General features: G+C 41.0%; 1 protein-coding gene across 2 annotated transcripts in view; it reads right to left on the bottom strand.

Moving 5' to 3' along the window:
• Positions 1–23,617, bottom strand: part of tmtc3 (transmembrane O-mannosyltransferase targeting cadherins 3) — a 52,277-nt gene that overhangs the window by 8,164 nt on the left and 20,496 nt on the right. For both annotated transcript variants that reach the window (XM_034085976.1, XM_034085977.1), the window contains exons 7-11: positions 16,636–16,888; positions 6,155–6,303; positions 3,105–3,225; positions 2,858–2,969; positions 125–228 (exon numbers count right to left, since the gene is read on the bottom strand). In XM_034085976.1, coding sequence (XP_033941867.1) covers positions 125–228; positions 2,858–2,969; positions 3,105–3,225; positions 6,155–6,303; positions 16,636–16,888 — 739 coding nt within the window. The remainder of the gene's footprint in view (positions 1–124; positions 229–2,857; positions 2,970–3,104; positions 3,226–6,154; positions 6,304–16,635; positions 16,889–23,617) is intronic.

Here is a 23,617-nt window from a genome sequence, read left to right as displayed (position 1 = left end):
TAAACAGTCCAAAATATTTCCGAAAAATAAATAAAATAGCATTAAAAAGTAAAAATATATATACATGTGGAAATACACATTTCCAGTAACAAATATAATGCAGGATATTATTGTGCAAGGATACCTGTGGCATGAGGGATTTGGCAACCAAGTACGCATCTTCTGCCTCTCTGGACTTGTTCAGGTTCTTGTAGGTTCTTCCAACATTCATGTGAGCACCAATGTCATCTGCAGAAACATTGAATTGAGCATCAGAAAGCAGAGAACACAGCAAAACAGTCACGCTTAAAGAGGTCATGTTGTGCTAATGTTACGGTTCATATTTGTATTTTGTGCCTCAAGGCAAGGCAAGTTTATTTATATAGCAACTTTCAACACAAGGCAATTCAAAGTGCTTAACAAAAATGAAAGACAAACATTTATTTATTTTTCTCATACTGCCTTTTTAGAGCCTCATTTCACCCTCTAGCTACATCCCAAGTTTCTTTGGTTGCACCATGTTTTCCAAGTAGAAGCTTGCGTCTATTTATTTATTTGATGTTAAAACCAAATTGAGAAAGAGGTAATGTAGCAATATTTATTCTTCAGACAGAGTGTTTTCCAGGTTACACCCACCTTAGCATGACTGTGAGAACCTGTCCATCTCTGATATGGTTTCAGCCCAGGTGTCAACGCTTTTCCATAAATCAAAAATGGTTATAACTGATGTTCAACCATTTGACAGTGTTCTCTTGGAAATGATTGATCCATTCAGTAATGTGTTCACTTTATAGTATTGTATTATAGTATTAATGAACTGCTAAAACTTGCCAAAGTTTTATGAATTTATCTCATTTCAATATTCAGTGGGATTTAAAACACAGCATTGTCCTTCTGTTAAGAAGTGCTCGATGTGGATTACGTTCACATATAGGACATTACACGTCCTGTACAATGTTACATGATTGTTTCTTGATTGTTATTTTCTATAGTCCATTGTTTACACTCAGTCATTGCCCGTTAGCTGCCGCAGCACTATAGACTGTGTAACCCTATCAGTCAGTAAAGATTTCTTTGTAAATACTTTTTCTTCTCAAGGTTCTTTTTCTTTTCCTAATTATGCCATGTTCACTTTTCTGAAAGGCATCCAAGTGCCCTTTTGCAATTACGGAGGAAATCAGATTAAGGTTCCGAACAAAAGACAGACTCTCCCTAAACCTCCACTCTAGGTTTTTAAATGGCTCTGGCTGAGCTGGTGTTCAACAGGAACTGTATTTTACATTCTTTTTGACATCTTTTATAGACGGTTAAACTACATGTTTATGCATTGTCAGACCTTCCATTGCATGTTTTGGCAAGAAACTCTCATTTGTAACATGTAACATACTTATATTTCCCGTAACCAAGACTTAAAGGAGTCATATTCTGCTCATGTTCAGGGTCATATATGCATGTAGTGTCTCTACTGGGACATGTCTCCATGCTTTGATGTTCAAAAAGCTCTTTATTTCTCTCATACTGCCTGTGCTGCAGCACCTCTTTTCACCCTCTGTCTGAAACCAGAGCCCAGTCTGCTCCGATTGGTTAGCTGTCTGGCTCTGTTGTGATTGGTCTACCGCTTAGAGATGTCCCGCCCCTTAGCCTATCACGTACAATGTGTTGGAGCGCTAGCCGATAGAAGTGCGAGTGCTATATAGTGATGTCACTGTGTTACGGAAGTAAACAAACGAGACCAATGGAGGCAAGTGTTTTGGAGAGGAACGTCCTCTGGAGGGAAAACAGGGATTTGAGTCTTTGCACAAAAACCTTTTAACAAACTACAGGGACGACCGCACAAAGCATAACAGGCTCTCTTTAAAATGTTTTAGCCTCATTAGTTTTGAGAAGTAACAAGCCCCTTATGCAGCCAACTGCACTGTCAGAAGCTATTAGTGACACTGCCTTTCTTAGCCTGTTTCGAGGGTGTAATCACGATATTCAGTTTGCTGGGATCAAATCCTAAACTAAAAGAGGGGGGAAAGAAATCAAAACACGTGGGTTTGCTATCCTGGCTCCAAGATGGTGGAATGAGCTCCCATTGACATCAGGACAGCAGAAAGCTTACACACCTTCCGGCGCAGACTGAAAACTCATCTCCTTCGACTCCACTTCGAGTGATAGAATTACTAACAAAGCACTTATATACTAATAAAGGACTGGCTTACCTAAAGCCAGTTGAGTAGCACTTGAAATGTTTTTGCTCTATGAAACCTGATGTACTTTATGATTCTGTTTTCTTCAAGTTTGTATCTTGTTGGTCGAACGCACTTATTGTAAGTTGCTTTGGATAAAAGCGTCAGCTAAATGCAATGTAATGTACTTAGCAATACCACATCCCTGCAGGCAGTTACAATCTGTCATCTTTAACTTACGTAAACGTCCCCGTGTTCCAGTTGACTGAGCAATGTTATTTTTACAGCTGCGCATTAAGTGTAACTGACAGATATCTCTTCTTGCATGAAAACCCCCATAACGAAAACATGAACACCTCATGGATAAAACAGCCAAAGTTGAATCAATATTAGCGCAGGACTATTGCCTCACATGTGTTTTTGGTTGAGCTCCTCTGTGATCGCCCGGTTTTAACTTATTTAAAAAGTATTGGAATTACAAGTTAGAAACAGACAGTAAAAACAGAATGATGTAACATTATAGGCCCACTGTGGGTTTACACTGAAAACAAAACACTACGAGAGATTTCACAATATCTCTTTTAACCGGGGAAAAACCTCCTCATAAATCAAATCGAACAAGATCGGCCGATGTGTCGTACCATCGTTTCCCTCATCAATGTCAACACAATATCATGATTTATGAATATCAGATTTATTTGTCTTACCTGGCTGGACGCGTGTAGCCTGGAGAAAATACCGCAGAGCCGTGTCGTAATTGTTTTGGTTTTCCAGAGCGTGGCCAACGTTATTCCAAAGCTTGGCGTTGTTCTTGTTGACCTGAAAGTGAAGGTAATTCAACAATAATAGCCTTGTTTTGGTTCATCTGTTAGAACGCAACTTTTAATCACCTAGTTATTAAAAGGGCCTTTTAAAACAGGCCAACATTAGCATTCATTGCTTTTTCCGTCTTACCTTCAGGGCCGAAGTGAACAGAGTGTACTCAGACTCCCAGTCCCAATTCCTCTTAAACGTTTTCACTGCATGTGTGGCCAAAAGCACCCCGATTACCAACCAGGACATCTTCTTTAAGTACCTACAACATAACATATAAAGACTTTCAAATTATATTGCTTTGATCAAAGACTTTCAATTGCAAACATTTTGAATTGGCCCTTGTTATTTTGAGAGTGGTTCAGGGGTGCACTGTGTTCTTTATATTAGTAGACATGAATGTAATAAGGTTGGCAGTATTGTTGCACAATATATCCTTTCATCATCGATGCAGAAATGTGTGCATGTGCAATATCAATGCGACGACAGTTTTCCTGCACGATGTAAAATGAAAATAATTATTGTCTTATCTTCAAAAAAGTCTGTATGATAGAACATTGTACACTCTTGATTTGAATGAAATCCTCAAACTCCAAAAGCAGATATTAAGAGTTATTGAACACAACCTGAAAATAAGCAAAGAACACAAGGTAAACACTGAGGACTATGATATGGTTTTGGTTTGGTTGTTAAACCCTTACAAAGAAACGAAACATCAGCTGCATGGAATTAGTTTAGTTACAGAAACTGACCAATTACAGGCAATGTATCATCATCTGGTTAAAATGACTGTATTATAAACTTAACAAAAAAAGCAAGGCAATTTGTGTTTTCTGTCTTTTGTTTTTATTGTCTTTTGTTTTTATTTGTCTTTTGTAAAGCACTTTGAATTGTAGCGTGCTGAAAGGTGCTATATAAATAAAATTGCCTTGTGTTTGGTAGATGATTTATATGTTGTAACAATGCTTTTTGGCAATACATCTTATTGTAAATCATCTACCAAACACAAATTGTCTTACTTTTTGTGTTACGTTTATTTAAATATAAATGATTAGGGTTAGAATATTGCGATATTAAAACGATGCAATGTCCGCTTATTTCATAATATCAAGCAACCCTGCATCTTATGTGCAGGGAAGCCACTCAATGGAGAGGTAACCCTTAACATGGTACTAACAGGTGTCTTTCAAGTGGTCACAACACACAGAAATGATGTGTTCTGTTCTTCATATTTCCCTAAGGCACAATGGCATGAGCTAATGGAAGTGTTGGTCCTTTACTCGGATGGTTGGTTGTTCGATCCCAAGTCCTTGCTGTCAACATGTCGATGTGTCCTTGATGGATACTTAACCCCACATTTCTCACAATACAATGTGAATGTGTGAATGAGCAGACAACACGTTGTAGGGCAGCCTCTGTATGCATGTGTGTGAATGCTGACTAGTAAAAGCACTTTGAGGGGTCATAAAACTCTATATATATATTGGTATTAGTGATTATTATTAGCTTGGTGATAGTGAGACCTTCACGGTGACACAGAGGATGAAGACTTCAGTGGATAAATGCGACGTATACACCGAAGCGACTTATATATGTTTTTTTTCTCTTAACGACGTTTTTTGACGAGCGACTTATACCCATATACTTGTAGTCCGGAAAATACGGCAGGGTTTCCCACACAGACTATACTTGGGCGGCCGCCCAGGTATATTAACGGCCGCCCAAGTATATTTCGCGACCCATTTAGTTTTTTGATAATAATTTTTTTTTTTTATTGGTCCGTGACCACAACGCCATCTGCGATCGATTAACTTGTGGACAATGATCCCTCGCTCCCTTGCACTGATCTCGCCTCCTTCTGGCCTGTTAAGTGGCCTGCCTCACACAGGGTGACTGGCTATCCACATGATGTGGACAGCCGACATGGCCACTGTCATACAGATCATAAATCAAAGCCCTTGATTGGTCTCTGTGTGTCATTCAAGCTCGGGATAACCTCAGCTCAGGTGAGGTAAAGGACTCTCTGAGTGTTTAGATAGTTAACTTAGTCTAAGTTCTCAGTGGGTCTCAAACGGTGTGGTCACCAGTTATGTAAACACATATTAAGGTGAAAAAAGGTAAGATACACTTTTAAAACTTGTTGAGAGAAAACTAGTCTTTGCTGCTGCCTCAAAGAGGAGCAGGGGGAGAGGGAGACAGGAGAGGCTAATTCAGGAGCACAGACACACTCACAACTATAAATGAACCAAAAATAAATTAATAAACAAGTTTCAGTGTTTTTTTCATATTGGAAATGGTATGTTATTGGTTATGGCCATGCTTTTATGATTATTGGAATGTTTACAGTTCTGTTTAATATAGGTGTTTCCATAGATCTAGTCTCTATATTTCCCCCTCAAAATGCACCAGATTTATGCATTTAACTCAAAAATAAAAAATATAATCTTACCGGGGGGCATGCCCCTGGACCCCCATAGAGGATTTGAGGTCGACCCCCACTAAAAATCACATGGATAGGTTCCTAAATACATTTATAAATACATTTATTTTTTTAAATAGTAACCCATTTCCATATGTTCATGTGTGGGTAGTAGATTTAAACTATAGGGCTATCATTATGGACCCTGCCTGTACCTGTTCGCTCTGCCATCGCGTGAAGGGTCTGCTAACAAGCGACCAACAGAAAGGTTAATGTTGTTGCACGTCACCTCACCCCCCCCCACCACTACTGCTATTTCAGATATGTGGGAAACAGATCTGTGGGAAACACTGGCAGTTAATGGACCAGCACCAGAGGTGTTCCCATACACACAGGCGTTGGAGCTGTTCTTCATGAAATCCCAGAAGGATGAAGTGCTCTGACAAACAGTGCCATCTTTGCGCAAAATGATTATACAGGAATGAAAAGTCAATAAATAAACATGTTGTTAAAACTTTTTATTTCTTTTTTTCTTTTTTTTCCGGGCACCCCCCCCCCCCCCCCGCCCGCTGCCACCACCCGCCCAAGTATATTTCAGATTTGTGGGAAACACTGTAAGGTACTTTGCAACTTTTTTTTTTTTTTAGATGGTTTATGTCCTCACCACCAGATACCAAAGCAAATTCTTTGTATGTGTAAACGTACCTGGCAATAAACTTGATTCTGTTTCTGATTATTACATTCGGTTACATGATTGCAGAAAAGCACTCACCCTTTATGTGAGATGATCTTGAATCCATGAGCAACGAGCACACAGAAGCCCATGCTGGGCACATAGAGGACCCTCTCGGCCACCACGAAGCCCACAGGGAAGAAGAGGTTGGACGCAGGAATGAAAGGCAGGACGATGAAGGACAGGGCCTGAAGAACAAAGACAAATAATTACTTATTCAATGCATGTGATAGTCAGCTTATGTCTTGCCTTTGCTGAAAGGAGGGGAGGCAACTATTTTAAATAACTATAGGCCAATCTCAAAATTCTCAGTACTGGCGAAGGTGCTCTAACGCCTAGTGAGTGAACAAGTAAAGGAGTTTTTATGTATAAATGATATCCTGTCTAAACATCAGTCAGGCTTCAGAAAGCAACACAGCACCATCACTACGACAATGAAAGTGGTAAATGACATTACGAGTATTTTAGATAATAAGCAGAGTTGTGCAGCTCTGTTTATTGACCTTTCCAAAGCGTTTGACACCGTCGATCATCGCATTTTAAAGCAGAGGCTACTCAGTATTGGCATATCCAGCCATGCAGTGGGTGGTTTGTGAACTACCTCTCTGAAAGGTCCCAATGTGTTCACTTTGATGGGCTGTCTTCTGAGTGGTTAAACATTGCTAATGGTGTTCCTCAAGGTTCTGTTTTAGGTCCACTTTTATTCTCCATCTACATCAACAGTTTAGGTGAAAATGTGAATGAAGCTACTTTACATTTCTATGCGGACGATACCGTGATGTATTGTGCAGGTCCCTCCATTAAGGAGGCTGGTGTTAAATTACAGGCTGTTTTTAACATTATTCAGACTCAGCTCTCTGAGCTTAAGCTTCTTTTAAATGTTGATAAAACCAAGGTAATGCTCTTTTCTAAAGCTAAAGCTAAAAAGACTACAGACACTGCTTTGGATATTGTTACTATGCAAGGACAAGTACTTGAAGTGGTTACCTGTTATAAATACCTTGGTATCTGGCTTGATGATTGTCTCTCTTCTAAACTTCATGTCAATAACCTGCTTAAAAAACTGAGGGTTAGGCTAGGGTTCTTTTTCAGAAACAAGTCCTGTTTCTCGCTTGAGGCCAGGAAAAGGCTCTGTGACCTTTTGACCTGTGCTGGACTATGGTGATTTGATCTATATGAATGCACCTGCCCATTGCCTGGAGTTAGATGCCGCCTATCACAGCGCCCTGAGATTTGTTGCTAACAAGGCAAGGCAAGTTTATTTATATAGCACTTTTCAACACAAGGCAATTCAAAGTGCTTTGCAAAAAATGAAAGACATTAAGCATTAAAAAAGAAAAGCTAATAAAATAAATATTAAAAGAAAAAATACATGGATAAAAGTTAAAGTGCAGTCTAAGATGTGAATAGTTCAATTAAAAGCAGCGGCAAAAAGAAAAGTCTTCAGCCTGGAATTAAAAGTAGTCAGAGTTGCAGCGGACCTGCAGGTTTCTGGGAGTTTGTTCCAGATGTTTGGAGCAGAATAACTGAACGCTGCTTCTCCATGTTTAGCTCTGACTCTGGGGACAGAAAGCTGACCAGTCCCTGAAGACCTGAGAGATCTGGATGGTTCATAGTTTAGCAGGAGGTCAGTAATGTATTTTGGGCCTAAACCATTCAGTGCTTTATAAACCAGCAGCAGTATTTTGAAATCTATTCTTTGACACACAGGAAGCCAGTGTAAAGACTTCAGAGCAGGACTGATGTGATCCACTTTCTTAGTGTCAGTGAGGACTCGAGCAGCGGCGTTCTGAATCAGCTGCAGCTTCCTAATAGATGTGAGTGAGACCTGTGAAGACACCTTTGCAGTAGTCGAGTCTACTGAAGATAAAGGCATGGACAAGTTTTTCCAAATCCTGCTGTGACATTAGTCTTTTAATCCTAGATATGTTCTTTAGGTGATAGTAGGCTGATTTAGTAACTGTTTTAATGTGACTGTTGAAACTCAGGTCAGAGTCCATGACTACACCTAGATTTCTGGCTTTATCTGTTGGTTTGAACATTGCAGACTGAAGCTCAGCGCTAACTTTTATACGTTCTGCCTTGGCTCCAAAAACCATTACCTCAGTTTTATCTTTGTTTAATTGGAGAAAGTTCTGACACATCCAGTCATTGATTTGTTCAATGCACTCACTCAGTGTTTGAATTGGAGCATAGTCTCCTGGTGAAATTGTTACATAAATGTGTGTGTCATCCGCATAGCTATGGTAACTTATTTTGTTGTTTTTCATTATCTGAACTGTAAAGCACTTACTCATCACTGCACCCTGTATGCCAGGGCAGGTCTGCCTTCACTAACTGTAAGGAGGCTCAGTCATTGGTACATGTTTATTATTTATAAAGCCATGTTGGGTAAACTAGCTTTTTATATCTGCTCTCTGATCTCTCGACGAATTGAAAGTACGTATTGCCTGAGATCTCATGATGTTGTTTTATTAAATGTGCCAAGTGCTAGGACTGTCTTAGGGAAGAAAGCTTTTAGTTGTGCAGCTCCACTAACTTGGAACAGTCTGCAAACCTGTTGCACTTTGGTTCCCCTGCATCATTTTAAAACTCGGCTGGGTGGCATGCTGTGTGATACTCATGGTACCTGTCACTGTAAATAGAGTTTGTAAACTGTACCCTGTATATTATGTTGCATGTCATCCGTATTGTTGTTCTGTTGTTTTTATGTTACATGTGTAACTAATGTCCTGCAGGTCACCCTTGAAAAAGAGATCTTTTGATCGCAAGGGGCTTCACCTGGTTAAATAAAGGCTACAAACAATGTGTTTACTTCATGGTAAAGTTCAGAGATCTTGCTCAGAGGAATAATATGCATACCACATTTTCAGTATTTAATTGTAAAATGACGAAAGGTCATCACAGATTAGAGAACAAGCGTTCCTTGTGCTTTTTACCACGAACAACCATGCCTTTCACTGTTGTTTCTGATTAACCGCAACTATCTAACAGCAGTTTTTCCCAGGAAGCTACAGTGTTATGTGTGAAGTTTTCTTGAAAGACCAGTTCGCCACAAGCAGAAATACCACTGGCTAAATATCAGCATGATTCAAACCGTCATGTCTGGACTAGCTGTAAAGGAGAAAATGATCTGTTGACGAATCAATAACAAAAGTATTCAGTTTCTGTCCTTTATGACATTTCCCAAAACATAGCTACAATAAGCTGCAAAACAAACGGATGTTTCAGATGCTGCATCAGTGATGAGCTGCGTGCAGGCAGCGATCTATCCGTCTCAGATCTGTTCATCCTAATACATACATGTCTATGTATTGTACCGCTGCTCATCATAATAAATGATAGAATACATAGTTATTTTATTACGTATATTTGAAATATATATATGGAACGGAGAGGGGGTTTAGTTGTCTCCCACTCCAACAAGATGCTTTTTTTACTGCATGTGACGCATGTACGTAAGGCTTAAAACGGAATACTTTAGTATATAAAGTATTCTTTAAATGAAGCAGTCAATAGATACACTTTTAGAAAAACGAAATAACGAAAAAAAAGAGGAGGCTGGTGGCCAAGGAGACAAGGAGATGTTCTGATTAGATGTTTCTGATGCTGTAAGTGCAGGCAGGAGCAGACATTTCAGTCTCATAAACAATGCTGTACCAAAAACAAGCTGGGACGAAATCACAAAAGAATTCAGACGGTAGTCCTGAATAACACTGCTTCCCCTTAGGCATTGGCCCTGTTCCAAATAGACTCCTACGCACTCCGTCTGTAGTAACACTTACAACTACACATTCAAATATAATTTCAATCCACCTTTACTTTAGTGATAATTGTTTTCTTTGTTTTAATCTGATGTTTATGAGCTGCTTAGTTTTTGCAATGGTCTCTGTACAAAACTACAATCAAATGCAACGGGCTACCATTCTCCAGACTTGATACGGTATACGATCGCCAGTAAAAAAACGATGTAACCTTGAAGTTAACATCAGGCTGTCATCTCTTAATTTGCGCAGTTTAGGCTGCTAGTTTATGTTTGCAATGAACCATTTGTAAACAGCGTGTTTTATGGCGGACATAAACAATGTAGTGCAGGTTGTTCGTGTTTAACTTCCATCACATGGTCGTTGAACACTTGGCGGACACACGGAAAAGCACACAAAGTGAAAGTGTGTAGGCGTCGGTTTGGAACGAATAACAAAACGATTTTTATATGATAGAAAAAAGAAAAACATAACCCCCAAAGAATAAACAAACTCAATGTGTGAAGCGAGCAAACGGGATCAACAGAGATACATTGGCTTCGACCCAACCTAATAAGCCTTGGCATGCCCAGAAATGTTGTAAAACACATCTAAGTAATGAAGGTGCTGCTGAAAGATGAAGACAGCATAGTGTGTCAAACTCAAGGCCCGGGGGCCAAATCAGGCCCGTGGTGGATTTATTTTCGGCCCGCAGGATAATTTCTATTACTATTAGATCTGGCCCGCCCGTATATTGCACACGCACTTCTTCACTCCATCCTGATGGTCTCCTCCGCTCAGAGCCTGAGCCCAAACATTGATCAAATTCCTAAAACTAAATGAAGGAAAAACAGAAGTAATGGGTTTTAGTGGCACCACTGCTGTAGACCTGGGTTCCCTGGCTCAGTACACCATTACGAACCTAGGCATTCAAGCAGCGAGCCAAAGTAAAAGATTTTCTCTCCAGACAGCGGTTTGAGACAGTAATCCATGCCTTTGTCCCCACTCGGCTGGATTACTGTAACTCTCTCTACATGGGGGTCAGTGGGTCCTGCCTCGCACGACTGCAGCGGGTGCAAAATGCCGCAGCAAGGCTCTTAACTGGCACACGGAAGTATGACCACATGTCCCCCATTCTGGCTTCTCTCCACTGGCTGCCAATTTATTTTAGGATTCATTTCAAAATCCTTTCGTTTACTTTTAAATCCCTAAATGGCATGACCCCACCATACCTTTCTGAGCGGCTACACCTACACGCCGAACCGCCCTCTCAGCTCAGCGGACCGACTGCTCCTGAATGTGCCCAGAACCAGGTCAAAGCTCAGAGGGGCCGTTGCTTCTCTGTAGCGGCTCCCACACTGTGGAACGCTCTGCCCCTGCACATCAGACAGGCCTCCACACTGCCTGCTTTTAAATCGCTTCTTAAAACCCACCTCTTCTCCTTAGCGTTTGAACATCTTTTAGAGCGTTGCTTTTAAAAATTGTCTATTGTTTTTACTTGTACTTGTTTTATGGTTTGTGAGCTGTGTTACTTTTTGTATGTTTTGTTTTGTTTATTTGCCTGTACAGCACTTTGGACTGGAGGTTTAAAGTGCTATATAAATAAAGCTGTATTGTAACTTCCACCCGAGATGAGATGCCAAGTATCTGGCTTGAACTAGCATCACAGAGCAGCACACTGAGTTTAATGGATGCTTCCTTCTGCACTTTCTTTCTTGAGACAACAGGGCAGGTTTGTTTTTTTCTTTGAGGGAAATGTTTTGTTGAAGCTGTTGTTGGCCTGTGGAGAAATGTAATCATAAGAAATGACTCCGGAAAAGCTGCAGATCGAGCCATAAGCCATAATGTTTGATGTGGTTTTTATAGGCAATAATTTAAGCTTAGTTAGTTCCAGGTTGAATATGTGCAATGAGTTCATTTCAATAAGTTCTGCAATAAACATTGAACCAGTCCGGCCCTCGACTAGCACCCATTTTTTAATGATGTGTGTATTTGAGTTTGACACCCCTGGCGTAGAGCATATAAGGATTTAGGATTGACATGTGTGAGCATCAATTTTTAGTTTAGAACAAATATATAAAACACATTATATAAGGAATTAATTTAACACATACAGACACTGTCGGGAGGAAAAAGCATCACAGAGCCGGTCCTCAAAGGATGACTGTCTTGAAGTATTTAACGTGTCTAATGCTCCATGTGAGGCAGCTGGCAGCCTCGCTCACGGATAAGTAGGTTGGTGTGGTACGATACTCTTACGCAACATATTCCAAATGCTCTTATAAAACCGAGTAAACACCGCAAAGTTCATAATTCAGTTTATTCTGTGTTGATTTGTTGTCCAGTTCTTCTAAAAGCAACACTGTGGGGACATGTTGGTGACCCTCACGAAAGGCAGCCTGTTGCAAACCGAGTGCCGCGATGAACAATTACTACGTGCTCAAGGCAGACAGTTATGTGCCGTTTCTCTTAGGCTGATATTGCCTATTTTTGTCCCTTTGTTTGGAGTTGGACATAAAAATAACAACATCTCATTAGTTTATTGAATTATAAAGCTGCCAAGCATGTTTTGCAATCCTGATTTTATCTCTTAAAGTGATTTAACGATGTCATGGTGCTTAAGTAAGATGATCAAACGCACGGACCACTTAGGTGGCGCAGTGGTCTGTGCGTGGTCATCAGATCAAGGGGGCGTTGGGGAACTCCAGTTCGAAACCCGCTCCCGCCCCACTGCGTCAGGCCGTTGTGTCCGTGGACACTTCACCCGAATGTTCTCCTGTGGGTATTGTCCACAGTAGATGACCATTACATGAATGATCTGTATGTGTAAAGCGCTTTGAGAGTCTTTGATAAAGCGCAACAATAAATATAAGGATTATTATTATTTAAGTCACAAGCATCATGTTAACCATCAACATACAGACGGTGAAAAACAAAAGTGGGAATCTTAACAATAGGCGCGTTCACACTGCGGTACTTTTCCCACAAAGGTTCATGAGAACTTAGTTCATGAGAACTCTTTAGTTCTCATGAACTAAGTACAGATCGCATTCACACCGGAAAAAGTCCCTGGGGGAGGATTAGGCAAATGAAGCCGCTGACGTCACTTCTTCTTCTTCTGCTTTGGGTTTACTGGCAGGCCGCAAACCACTTCACGGCGTATACTGCCGCCCAAAGTCCCCGGCCGGAAGTCCCCGGAGTTGGGGACGGCTTCAGTAGAAGCTGCTGGGAGTCCCAGCAGCTTCTACTGAAGCCTTCCGAGTAAATCGCCAGAACGCCGACACCTCCTCATCTCCACCGCTCCCATGTTTTATTTTGTGTTGCCATAAGTTAGTCTCTCTGCGTTTCTGCGCTGGGCTAATGCTAATGCTAATAATGCTAAAGCGAGGATAATAAAATGGCAGCTTCACAAAACTTTTTGGGAGTTTTACGGGGCGTGGTTTGCAATCCGCCCAGCCAATCAGAAATATAGCTCTTTTCTTAAAAAAGAGCCGCTCGAAAGTCCCTGCTCTCGAGCAGGGACTTTCGAGGGGGTAAAAAGGTTCGCATGAACTACTTTTAGTACCGGCTCTTTTTGGTGTGAACGCGATCATGAACTAAGTTCGCATGAACCTTTGTGGGAAAAGTACCGCAGTGTGAACGCGGCTGGCACTTAAATACTGACTATGGTAATAAAAACTAGTGTTTAGCAAACTTAACATTTAGCTAAATACTCAATACTGCCTTAGTGAACATGAGGAACCACTTCAGCTGAGGCTTTGATTAAGACATCCCATAATCTCTTTTTTATACACAAAAGGAGCCCTTTCACTCCGAATTGGTAACAACCTATGAAGCGGTTCAGTTAAAGCTAAGCAGCTCAAAGTGAATATACCCACATTAGTAATGGAAGGGAAAAGGACCCGTCATGTGAGAGATCCAGAAATATCCACATAAAAACGTTTTTGATAATAACTTTACAAAAGCCTAATTGATTAAGAAACAATTTTGGTCTTACCAAATAGACACACTTGAGTTTTAAAATGCCTGATTTGGGCAAAATCATTTTGACCTATATTGCTATATGATTCACGATATTAGCGGGAAACATGTATTTTTTTGCATATTAATTCATACTGCCATAGAAACATACATTCAAATATAGGAATATATTAAAGTACATAAAATGATGCTGTTTTTTGTAAAGGATCCAAACAAGTACATTTTGTAATGATCTGTCACAACATCTCTGAATCTGGAAAGACAGAATGCATCTGTCCAAAGGTCTTTGATCCGTTTAAAGGTCACCTGTTATACAAAATTCACTTTTTCCCGTCTATTCTACATCAACATGTGTCCCCTATTCTTCATGTCTCTTCTACATCAACATGTGTCCCTCTTCTTCATGTCTCTTCTACATCAACATGTGTCCCCTCTTCTTCATGTCTCTTCTACATCAACATGTGTCCCCTCTTCTCCATGTCTCTTCTACATCAACATGTGTCCCCTCTTCTCCATGTCTCTTCTACATCAACATGTGTCCTCTATTCTACATCAACATGTGTCCCCTCTTCTTCATGTCTCTTCTACATCAACATGTGTCCTCTCTTCTACATCAACATGTGTCCCCTCTTCTCCATGTCTCTTCTACATCAACATGTGTCCCCTCTTCTTCATGTCTCTTCTACATCAACATGTGTCCTCTCTTCTTCATGTCTCTTCTACATCAACATGTGTCCCCTCTTCTTCATGTCTCTTCTACATCAACATGTGTCCTCTCTTCTTCATGTCACTTCTACATCAACATGTGTCCCCTCTTCTTCATGTCTCTTCTACATCAACATGTGTCCTCTCTTCTACATCAACATGTGTCCCCTCTTCTCCATGTCTCTTCTACATCAACATGTGTCCCCTCTTCTTCATGTCTCTTCTACATCAACATGTGTCCTCTCTTCTTCATGTCTCTTCTACATCAACATGTGTCCCCTCTTCTTCATGTCTCTTCTACATCAACATGTGTCCTCTCTTCTTCATGTCACTTCTACATCAACATGTGTCCCCTCTTCTTCATGTCTCTTCTACATCAAAATGTGTCCCCTCTTCTTCATGTCTCTTCTACATCAACATGTGTCCTCTCTTCTTCATGTCTCTTCTACATCAACATGTGTCCCCTCTTCTTCATGTCTCTTCTACATCAACATGTGTCCCCTCTTCTTCATGTCTCTTCTACATCAACATGTGTCCCCTCTTCTTCATGTCTCTTCTACATCAACATGTGTCCCCTCTTCTCCATGTCTCTTCTACATCAACATGTGTCCTCTCTTCTACATCAACATGTGTCCCCTCTTCTTCATGTCTCTTCTACATCAACATGTGTCCTCTCTTCTACATCAACATGTGTCCCCTCTTCTTCATGTCTCTTCTACATCAACATGTGTCCTCTATTCTACATCAACATGTGTCCCCTCTTCTTCATGTCTCTTCTACATCAACATGTGTCCTCTCTTCTTCATGTCTCTTCTACATCAACATGTGTCCCTCTCTTCTTCATGTCTCTTCTACATCAACATGTGTCCCTCTCTTCTTCATGTCTCTTCTACATCAACATGTGTCCCCTCTTCTTCATGTCTCTTCTACATCAACATGTGTCCCCTCTTCTTCATGTCTCTTCTACATCAACATGTGTCCTCTCTTCTTCATGTCTCTTCTACATCAACATGTGTCCCCTCTTCTTCATGTCTCTTCTACATCAACATGTGTCCCCTCTTCTTCCATGTCTCTTCTACATCAACATGTGTCCCCTCTTCTTCATGTCTTTTCTACATCAACATGTGTCCCCTCTTCTTCATGTCTCTTCTACATCAACATGTGTCCCCTCTTCTTCATGTCTCTTCTACATCAACATGTGTCCCCTCTTCTTCATGTCTCTTCTACATCAACATGTGTCCCCTCTTCTCCATGTCTCTTCTACATCAACATGTGTCCCCTCTTCTCCATGTCTCTTCTACATCAACATGTGTCCCCTCTTCTCCATGTCTCTTCTACATCAACATGTGTCCCCCTCTTCTTCATGTCTTTTCTACATCAACATGTGTCCCCTCTTCTTCATGTCTCTTCTACATCAACATGTGTCCCCTCTTCTTCATGTCTCTTCTACATCAACATGTGTCCCCTCTTCTCCATGTCTCTTCTACATCAACATGTCCCCCCTCTTCTTCATGTCTCTTCTACATCAACATGTCCCCCCTCTTCTCCATGTCTCTTCTACATCAACATGTGTCCCCTCTTCTTCATGTCTCTTCTACATCAACATGTGTCCCCTCTTCTTCATGTCTCTTCTACATCAACATGTGTCCCCTCTTCTTCATGTCTCTTCTACATCAACATGTGTCCCCTCTTCTCCATGTCTCTTCTACATCAACATGTGTCCTCTCTTCTACATCAACACGTGTCCCCTCTTCTCCATGTCTCTTCTACATCAACATGTGTCCCCTCTTCTTCATGTCTCTTCTACATCAACATGTGTCCCCTCTTCTTCATGTCTCTTCTACATCAACATGTGTCCCCTCTGTGGAAAGAGACTCTGAAAGTTTCAGGAACAAAGATTCTCTCTCTTTTTGATCCATTTCTATAAAAACCTGTCTGAAAATGAGCTGATCAGATTTTGGCCACTTTATGATGTCATAACGATGTGTTGTCTTGTGTAACCATTAGCCAATCAGCAACCAAGGTAACCCCCCCCCCCTTATCACCTGAATCTCCTCCTAGAGCACCATTGAGTTAAAAACGTCCTCTCACCATGATGACGGTCTTCGAGGAGCTGTGGCTGTAGCGCAGGCTGTAGTAGGCCAGCAGGCCCAGAAAGGTGTAGAACAGCAGCGTGGCCAGGTTACGGAGGTCCAGGACTGACTCCACCAGAGGGATGGTGCCCATCGTCCAATCACAGCAGAGCTCAGAGGGGTTCAGCAGGAGCCACGCATTCAAAGGAAGAAGGTAGTTGAAAGTCAGTTGTCTTGTGGGAATGACGCTGACAGCTGCCGGGTTATCAAATCTACAAGAGAGGACACGATAAAGAAGGGATTAGTTGACCAATAAAGCATGCGATGGGTAGAGAGGCGAGGGTCAACATGTGTAAAGTTTGGCCTAGCTTGAGCTACAGGATTTATATCATCTACTATATATGTATACAAAGTCTAAATGTCCTCTATAGTAATAGGCCATCTATAATGAACAGAGACTATTCTTCCCTTGAGGATACGAGTGCCCTTAGCAAATGCCATTGCGTTTTTTATATTCCATAATGAGATCCCTTATGTGGAATTTTTTTTTCAATAAATGGAGGATGGTTCAGAAAGTATTCAAAATGGAAAGACGTCATCCAAGCGCAATAATGTATTCATGTGTTACAACAAAAAGCTGATATATATATATATATGTATAGCACCCATTACATTTTGTAATGTATCTTTTAGTTCAATTAAAACTCATTCGTATGATACCTAAGTCCTACAATGGCAGTTTTAAATGCTCAAATGAGAGATCCATACACAGAAAAAAATGAATACCGTACTTTTCGGACTATAAGCCGCGCCCCCATTTTTCTTGTACAGCTAACGGCCACTAGGGAACCTCCTAAATCTATGGATTTTACAGGTAAAATTAACCACCTTTAACACTATGGGCTCTATGACCGGTCCGCGCCCGCCACCTTTAAGCGGCGGGCTCCAGCAGGAAAAGCTGGAGGCCGGAAAAGAGTGAGACAGGTAGCGCGCCAAAGTAAAAGTGGAACCGAGAGACGGAACGAGAGCAAGACAGACGGGCAATTTAGCTGCTGCGGCTTATTCTTTCACACTTATATGCAGGTGCGCTTTATAGTCCGAAAAGTACGGTACTCTCAAACATAAAAAGCATTTTTTTTTAATGAAGAAAACTGTACACATTTTGTTTCATTATAAGCTTTTAAAAGTTGAAGTCAGCAGGCAAACTGAAATCACTGAATGCCATATAATCAGACTGAAAATGGCTATAGGCACTTAGGGGAGATTTCCACCTTGTTACAGAAAGCATCTGATGGGGTTATAAAATGAAAGAATGCGTAAGAAAAACATTTGTTTCCATCATCTGGGGACCATGATGATTTTAAATAGCACATTTTAATGGACATTTTGTGGTAATTTTAACTTTTAACTGAACAAATTGCTGATCAAGGGTATGGTTGGCCAGTTGGTAGTGGTAAAGCCCAGATAGTAGGTAGGATTGTTGGCACGTTAAGAACAACATGTTTTGAAAAAGTACACATTTATTTATTTACATTCCTCCAGTCTAGGACAATAGTAATCCATTTCCTATCTGGTAAAGCTTTAGCACCACAGTCTTTGGACTATTAAAGTCCTGGATTCTGGCGTGCAGCTGTTGTGATTCACTCGACAGCAGTTTGGCATGAGCATCAACCAGCCATCCTCGTTACGAGTAAGCAAAAACACATTTCATTACAAAAGCAATTGTAATTGGACTAGAATGGCACTCTCGAGTGATGTATAATTTACTTAACTGGGACCTCGTTCTTTTATAGGTGAGTTCATGAGCTTAAAGTCGTTATTAAAAATCGTAAAAATGTGTATTTAATTGCTTAATTGTTGTTACAACTTGGAACGGAAATGGAACACATTTTTCTTGGGATTAGTCGGACATCCCATGCAAACAGCATAAATACCTGATCTTGAAATGTTTTTGCTCTATGAAGCCTGATGTACTTTAGGATTCTGTTTTCTTCAAGGTTGTATTTTGTTGGTCGAACGCACTTATTGTAAGTCGCTTTGGATAAAAGCGTCAGCTAAATGCAATGTAATGTAATGTACCGTACTTTTCGGACTATAAAGCGCACCTGCATATAAGCCGCAGCAGCTAAATTTGTCCGTCTGTCTTGCTCTCGTTCTGTCTCTCGGTTCCACTTTTACTTTGGCGCGCGACCTGTCTCACTCTTTTCCGGCCTCCAGCTTTTCCCGCTTAAAGGTGGCGGGCGCGGACCGGTCATAGAGCCCATAGAGTTAAAGGTGGTTAATTTTACCTGTAAAATCCATAGATTTAGGAGGTTCCCTAGTGGCCGTTAGCTGTACAAAAAAAAATGGGGAAAAAAGTCGCGGCTTATAGTCCGAAAAGTACGGTAATGTAATCTTGTAAAAGTTAGAAAAGTGAAGCATAATTTGTGTATCTGACTCAAATCTGTTTCAAAATGAGGTCCTTCCTTTGCCTGTACTATGCCCTTACGCCAAGTATCATTACAGTTCAAGACTGAAAGGATTCATTGTCACTTCAAAAAACCTGGCAAAGGAAATTTATCCTTAATCCTGTTGATAATCCTCCTTTGGCGGATGTTAATATGTAACCTGTAATGGTGGCTGTCCTGCAGTCACAGTAGACATATTTTGTTTATACGACTTCCACCTTCTTATCTCTCGTTGGCGTTTATGGAGAACAGACCTCCAGCCTGGACGCATCTAAACTGCCCTGGGACAGTCCTAACTTGTTTAAGAGGTTTTTATCAACTAGTCACAACGAGGAGAGTTACAATCTACATATGCAGTATTGTTTTGGCTTCAACAAAGACATACTTTCAGACGGTCTGGAGACATTTTGAGGATTAGGGCTAGAGGATTAGCTATTTTAGGTTATTTGACTGGAAATGTATCTTGGCGATTAAATGCCATTTGGTTGAGTCTGCAAATTGATATTGGTTTTATTCTCTTTTCTTTGTTAATTTTAGTTAGTAAAGGTTTGCTCAGCATTTGACAGAGGCCAAACACAGTGTAAAAATTATTGTGAGATATAATTTCTTACTTAAAGGGGACCTATCATGCCTATTATGTCTTTTATACATGAAGATGTGTCCCCGGTGTGTCGGGGAACTCACGCAGCGTCAGAAAATAAAACCCTCTCTCTTTTCCTCCGTACCCAAATCTCTAAAAACGGGGCTACAACGGAGCGGATACAGATTTGCGGCAATTTGACGTAATACCGGTGGCGGACCCACAGCACTATCAGAAACGTTGCTATCAGAAACAATGCCCGACTGTTTTGGACGTAATATTGTCGGTGTTTACATTACATGTCATTAGTCGCTTTTATCCAAATGTGTGTTACTGTGGACAATCCCCACTGGAGCAATTTGGGGTGAAGTGTCTCAGGGACACAACGACATGCTGACTGCAGTGGGACTCGAACTTGCTACCCCCTGATTCGAAGTCCAGCACTGGAGAGCATGTGTGTGAAGAAGCAGGAAGTAAAAAGGAACTCACCTTGTGGTATAACCGGCAAGAGAGAAAGCCTTTGAGCTCCATACTGTTTCAGAGAGAATCCTTGATCTAATAATCCTTGCGTTTCATCACCGCAGCATTTTAGACAGTCTGCCAGGTCCCGCATGTGCCGCCATAAGCTCCGCCCCCTTTTTTTTTTAGCCTTTATTTATACGGGTGAAAATCTCATTGAGACACAGGGTAGCACATGTCTGCCAAGCATCTTGCTTCAGAAGCGAGGAAAGAATACTTCCTGTCATTCGGAAAACAAAGAGTGGAACAGGCTAGCAAGTGTGCAGGTGTGCATCACATGAGAAGCCCCGCCTTACATTTCCCGCCACAGATTTGGGGAAATTGGTCCGTGTGCAAAGCATTGTGGGGATTTTAAGACCGCGGAGTCTACACATGTGCAGCCTCGAAATTTCTCCAAACGAAGTACGCCGGGCTCGGTAGAATTCCAAGTATGCTGGACATTGGAACAGTACTTCGGCGGAAACACCCAGGGTCTCATTCTCAAGAGAGACCTGTATATACTCCAAATCAGCACTTTTGAAACAGGAAGTGAAACAGAGGGATATGAGGCATGGCTAGAATGGGTGATCTGTTTGGTATTTTGAGCAAAACACTTTCATAGACATGTTTTTTATATATCTGAGACCTATGCTATTGCCTAAAAATAGCATGATAGGTGACCTTTAAGTTTAATGGTGCAAGGTTTTTTTTTTCATGCATAAAATGAAAATATCCTTAGTTTGTTGTAATGCATGCATGAAGGAGTTCATAAATCACACACTGAGGAACATCACTATATTGGAATTATTTGTATAGGCTTTTTCGATCAAAAATGTTCAGGGTCGGTCAGGGGGTACTTGGCTGAGAAAATGTTTCAAAGGGGGCATTACTGAAAAAAGTTTGAGAAGCACTGCTTTAAATGTTACCTATAATACACATATTCTTTGAGTTAAAAAAGAATACATGAATATACAACACAAGAATATTCACTACATTGCTCAAATTAAGAAGGGACTATTAGTATAGTGCTATGATTAGTTATACTAAGTCGGAACCTAACGCATGTATTTCACAAAGACGTCTAAACCAGGGGTTGGTTTAAAGGGACTTTATTCTGCTCATTTTCAGGTTCATATTGTATTTTGTGCTTCTAATGTCACATGTTTACCTTTTCAAAAAGTGCTGTATTTAAATGTTACCCTCCGTCTGAAACCAGAGCCCGGTCTGCTCTGATTGGTCCGCTGGCCGGCTCTATTGTGATTGCTCAATATATATCCCTTATTTAACCAGGTAAAAGTCTCATTAGCCGCTTTCACACCAAGTACTTTGCCGTACTTAGTGCCCAGCACTTAGTGCCAGCACTTAGTGCCTGCACTTAGTGCCTGCACTTAGTGCCAGCATTTAGTACCCCCATGGAACTAAGTACAGATCCCGTTCACACCGGAATAAGTTCCCTGAGGGAAGATTACGCAAATGAAGCCGCTGACGTCACTTCGTCTTCTTCTTCTTTGGTTTTAACTGGCAGGCCGCAAAGCACTTCACGGCGTATACTGCCACCCCGGAGTCCCCGGCCGGAAGTCCCCGGAGTTGGGGACTGGCTTCGGTAGACGCTGCTGGGACTCCCAGCAGCTTCTACTGAAGCCTTCCAAGTAAATCGCCAGAATGCAGACACCTCGTCAAATCCACCGCTCCCATGTTTTTTTTCGTGTTGCCATAAGTTAGTCTCTATCCGTTGTTGCGCGGGGCTAATGCTAATAATGCTAATGCCAGCAAATAGAATGGCAGCTTCACAAAACCTTTCAGAGTTTTACGGGGTGTGGTTTGCAATTCGCCCAGCCAATCGAAATTGGTACTTTTTTCTCCCCAGGATAGTCCCAGCTCTCTAACAGGCACTAAAAATGGGGATAAAAGTTCTCGGAACGAAGTACTCTTTTTGGTGTGAATGCAAAATTCCAGGCACTATCGGAACTAAACGCGAAAAGTACGGGTAAAAGTACTCCGGTGTGAACGCGTCTAATGAGATTAAAATCTGTTTTCCAAGAGCGACCTGACCAAGAGGGCAGCATGAACAAAGTTACAACAGATACAACACAGACAATACAGGGTGACGAATACAGCTGTAAAACACAAACAACATGGCACATTAACCAGTCAATATGCAAATAAAAGAAACTATTATAAAACATTAAAAACTGGCACTTAGAGATGTCCCGCCTCTTCACGTTCAATGTGTTGTAGCACTAGCGGATATAAGTGCAAGTGTTACATAGTGATGTCACTTTGTTGCAGAAGTAAACAAAGGAGTCCAATGCAGTGTGGGGGAGAGAAACTCCCCCTGGTGGAAGACAGGGATTTTAGCCTTTGCAGACCATGTTTTCTGACAATACATTTGAAGGCTGTTCGTCTCAGATTAAAACACAGGGGGCAATCAACCCTATTTGTTTAGTCATTTCACAGAGCTCTAGAAAGCTACGTACTTTCGTCCCGTCTGTGAAAAGCATGCTGCTGGATTTCATTCCTGTTGACCTCCGTGCTTTCAGGATCAGGAAATGAAATCCCAGGTTCAGACAGACTTCTGATCAATTCCCTGGCACAAATGTTCCCTACTTCAAAACTTTGGCTTGACCAGTTTGCTAATTCAGTCTGTGTTGTAGCATCAGACGCTGCATGTTGAGCCCCCGTAACGACATTAAAACACTCACAAGAAGTCGTCTGTCCGAGGAAAAGACACAACAAAACGGTTTTCAAATTGAATTTTGGGTAGTATTTCGCCTTTATCAGAAACGATGTACAGGGTGTGCGTGTTGAGCTCCATGATATGTAAAGCAGATACTTTGTCAATGTCGATAGGTGTCATGGGCGAGAGGAGATCCCATAAGCATAAGGTATGTTCACCTATCACCTGAAATGACTGATTTGAAATGCCATGTTCTTAATGTCTTTTGTTTTTTGTAAAGCACTTTGAATTGCCTTGTGTTGAAAGGTGCCATATAAATGAACTCGCCTTGCCTTGCCTATCATATTGTGATAAAATACCCCTGCAGTGATAACAATCTCTACGTTATCGCTACAATAAATATCCTATTATAGCATAAATATTGCATTCCACATACATTAGCTTTAGATGGTTATCAGCATGTTTTCAGAGGGCAGTCAACCTGTTAGGAAACTCGTAACTTAGTGGAATAATAAAAACACTGTTCTCTTTTTCCATGCACCGTCATGTGAGAGGATTAAAGGGAATATTTTCCAGTTGGTTTCAGGTTGCAGTGGCTTCGACATTTAAACTCTTCACATTCGACAGCTTTGAACGTCTGAGATAAAGGAATTAGAGTTCAATGCCAATGAATGTGTTATTTATATGCAGAACATCAATCAGCAGCAGGAAGACAGAAGCCATGGGAAGATTTTCTATTTCAATCAAACAAAAATAAAACATTATGTAAACTATTACGTCATCGAAAAAAGAGAACCAG

The sequence above is a fragment of the Pseudochaenichthys georgianus genome, chromosome 6 (genome assembly GCF_902827115.2).
Source record: "Pseudochaenichthys georgianus chromosome 6, fPseGeo1.2, whole genome shotgun sequence".
Classification (NCBI taxonomy): Eukaryota; Metazoa; Chordata; class Actinopteri; order Perciformes; family Channichthyidae; genus Pseudochaenichthys; species Pseudochaenichthys georgianus.
Note: the sequence above shows the minus strand (reverse complement) of the source record. Positions and strands in the feature narration are given on the sequence as shown.